Source organism: Castanea sativa, chromosome 11 (assembly GCF_040712315.1).
Source record: "Castanea sativa cultivar Marrone di Chiusa Pesio chromosome 11, ASM4071231v1".
NCBI lineage: Eukaryota > Viridiplantae > Streptophyta > Magnoliopsida > Fagales > Fagaceae > Castanea > Castanea sativa.
The window spans coordinates 55,129,198-55,131,945 of record NC_134023.1 but is presented as its reverse complement, the minus strand read 5'-3'; the positions used below and the strand labels follow the sequence as shown (position 1 = coordinate 55,131,945).

The window sequence follows — 2,748 nt, the reverse complement described above, 5'->3', positions numbered from 1 at the left end:
ATAATGGACCAAAAAAAAGACATGTTATAATCTTTTGGAGTTATTAGCATAATACAATCATAGAGTTAAAAATTTATCCTTCCATGGTCAATGAAATTGATTAAATCTTAGCTGGTCATCAACTGTTTGATTATAACGATAAACTATTAATTAATTAGTGAAGGAGGAAGCACGAAAGCTAATAATAGTATAGAAGTTGAATTGTAAATTAGAGAGTTCTTCACAACCATGCATAAAATTAGTTAATATCAGTTGGATGGCTTTAATGGTGATGAACTTAGGTACTACAGTATAAATAGCTTCAAACCATATAGGGAAACCGTCATACCATACAACAAATTGGCAATAGCAGAGAAATAATATGGGAAAGAATCTGAGCATTGTAACAATTTCCTTGCTATTTTTGTTGGCATCCACCAGTGCCGTGCAAGTCTTTGATGTTAAATCATATGGAGGACAACCTAATGCTGATATCACCCAGGTATAAATACGTGTAGCACAATTAACTATACCTAATTAACATGAAAAGTGGGTTTTAGTTAACTTAACTAGTTAAGTCTTTTAATGTCAAATAAAAGAACTCGGTTTCAATCTCTGCTTACACTAAAAGCTATTCGGTGTCCTGACCAGATGATACAACATTAACATGAAGAATGATTGTAATATACTAATTTTGATTTATCATTATGTGTTTATTAGGCTTTGACAAAAGCTTGGACAGCTGCGTGCGCAGTAGCAGGAAGTAAAGTTGTGATTTCAGCAGGAACATACAAACTAGGTGGAGTGACTTTCTTAGGTCCATGCAAAGGTGCTATTGAGTTTAACCTTCAAGGCACCCTAGAGGCCCCATCAGATGATGCCTCCTTCAAGGGTAAAGACTTTTGGGTTTCTTTTGAACGTATCGACAGTCTCACTGTGTCAGGTAGTGGAATTTTTGATGGCAAAGGACAAACAGCATGGCAAAAAAATAATTGTGACAAAGAGTCCGGCTGCAAAAACCTTCCTATCGTAAGATTTCATCAATCTTAATAATTAGCATATAAATTTCCATTATTTTTATGTAGATATATACAGACACTACAACTTTAAGAACTTTAATCATCACGAAATACTAATTCAAGCACTTATTCCTTTAATGATGTTAAGGATATTATCATATTATTAGTAATTTGATGTAAGCTTTATCTAGTGAGGTGTCACAACTCACCAAAAAAGAAAATTCAAAATTTATATATGAGAAAGTCCATTTACAAAATATGGACACAACTTTTGCGCCATGACCCTAACTTGTGCAACTGTGTAATGGAGAAAAAGTGGTGGTTAAAGGTGAAAGTGATGGTTCAACAATCAAACTCACATATAACATCAAATTGTGACAAATTGTTTGGTCTAGAAAGAATTTTTTATATTAAATTGTTGAAGTAGTACCAACAACATTCATTGATATATATTTGTAATTTTTATAATATAGTAATTCAAAGAAGCGTTAGCATTTTGCTATAATATATTTAAATGAAAATATTTTTAGGAGAATATTTAAATGAAACTATGGCATTCATATTTGGTGTCTGTTTATCTAACTTGTAAACATGAACAGAATATAAGGTTCGATTTTATCACAAATTCAATAGTCCGTGACATTCAATCGAAGGACAGCAAATTTTTCCACATAAACCTTTTGGGATGCAAGAGCTTGCAAATCCAACATGTTACCATAACTGCACCCGGAAATAGCCCTAACACTGATGGAATCCACGTTGGACGTTCATCTGGCATCACCATCACCGATGCCAATATTGGAACAGGTGACGATTGCATCTCCATTGGTGATGGAAGCCAAAATGTTACTATTAACCAAGTAACTTGTGGACCTGGCCATGGTATCAGCGTTGGAAGTCTTGGAAAGTACCCAAATGAACAACCAGTTTCAGGAATTAGAGTAATCGGTGGCACCCTTAGCGGTACAACGAATGGTGTTAGAATCAAAACATGGCCTTCTTCCCCCCCTGGAACTGCTTCTGATATGCATTTCGAGAATGTTATCATGAACAATGTTGCCAATCCTATCCTCATTGATCAAGGCTACTGCCCAAACGGTCAATGCTCAAACAAGGTTATTATAAACATCACAAATATATAAACTCATTTTGATGTTAAAAGTTAAAAAAAGAAAAACAAATTATAGATACTAATATCAAATTCTTGGGTGGGTTTTTGTTTGTTTGTTTTGATTTCAGTCTCCCTCGAAAGTTAAGATCAGCAATGTTAGCTTCAAGAACATTAGAGGCACTTCTTCAACAAAGGAAGTTGTGCAGCTTATTTGCAGTAAAAGTGTACCATGCCAACAAGTGGTAGTTGCTGACGTTGATCTCGCATTCAAAGGTGCTGGAGGATCTGCTACTTCCACTTGTGTTAATGTCATGCCCACCCTTTCGGGAAAGCAAAATCCTCCTGCTTGCACCATCAAAACATAATAAATTATGTCCCAAGCTATTGTAACCAATGCAGAATAGGGAGATACTATTTGCAAATAGTTTATATGAGTTCTATTTTAAGTAGAATTTCATTTACTACAGTCTATCATGTTCCCTTTTTCTTTATTTAAATGAAATTGTGGAATGTTGGATAGTTATTTTTAGAGTTGTTTGAGTTCAGGCTTTTACTAAAAGCTACCATGGTCTAGAGTGCTATTGTAGATAGTATTTGTTCTGTTATTATAGCTGGGATATTTCGGAATAAAACAAAAAT

The 2,748-nt window shown here is 34.3% G+C and overlaps 1 protein-coding gene across 1 annotated transcript; it reads left to right on the top strand.

The window, feature by feature from the left end:
* The first annotated feature begins 361 nt into the window (after positions 1–361).
* Positions 362–2,474, top strand: LOC142616745 (exopolygalacturonase-like). The gene is made up of 4 exons (XM_075789534.1): positions 362–481; positions 700–1,008; positions 1,598–2,113; positions 2,238–2,474. Exons 1-4 carry the CDS (start codon positions 362–364, stop codon positions 2,472–2,474), a joined length of 1,182 nt encoding a protein of 393 aa, XP_075645649.1.
* The last annotated feature ends 274 nt before the right edge of the window (positions 2,475–2,748 follow it).

What these genes read in the sequence shown, in the direction of transcription:
- LOC142616745 (XM_075789534.1), top strand. Translation starts at nt 362, where the DNA reads ATGGGAAAGAATCTGAGCATTGTAACAATTTCCTTGCTATTTTTGTTG. An exon ending in CTAATGCTGATATCACCCAG is followed by an intron (nt 482 to 699) that starts GTATAAATACGT and finishes TGTGTTTATTAG; the next exon opens with GCTTTGACAAAAGCTTGGAC. An exon ending in ACGGTCAATGCTCAAACAAG is followed by an intron (nt 2,114 to 2,237) that starts GTTATTATAAAC and finishes TTTTGATTTCAG; the next exon opens with TCTCCCTCGAAAGTTAAGAT.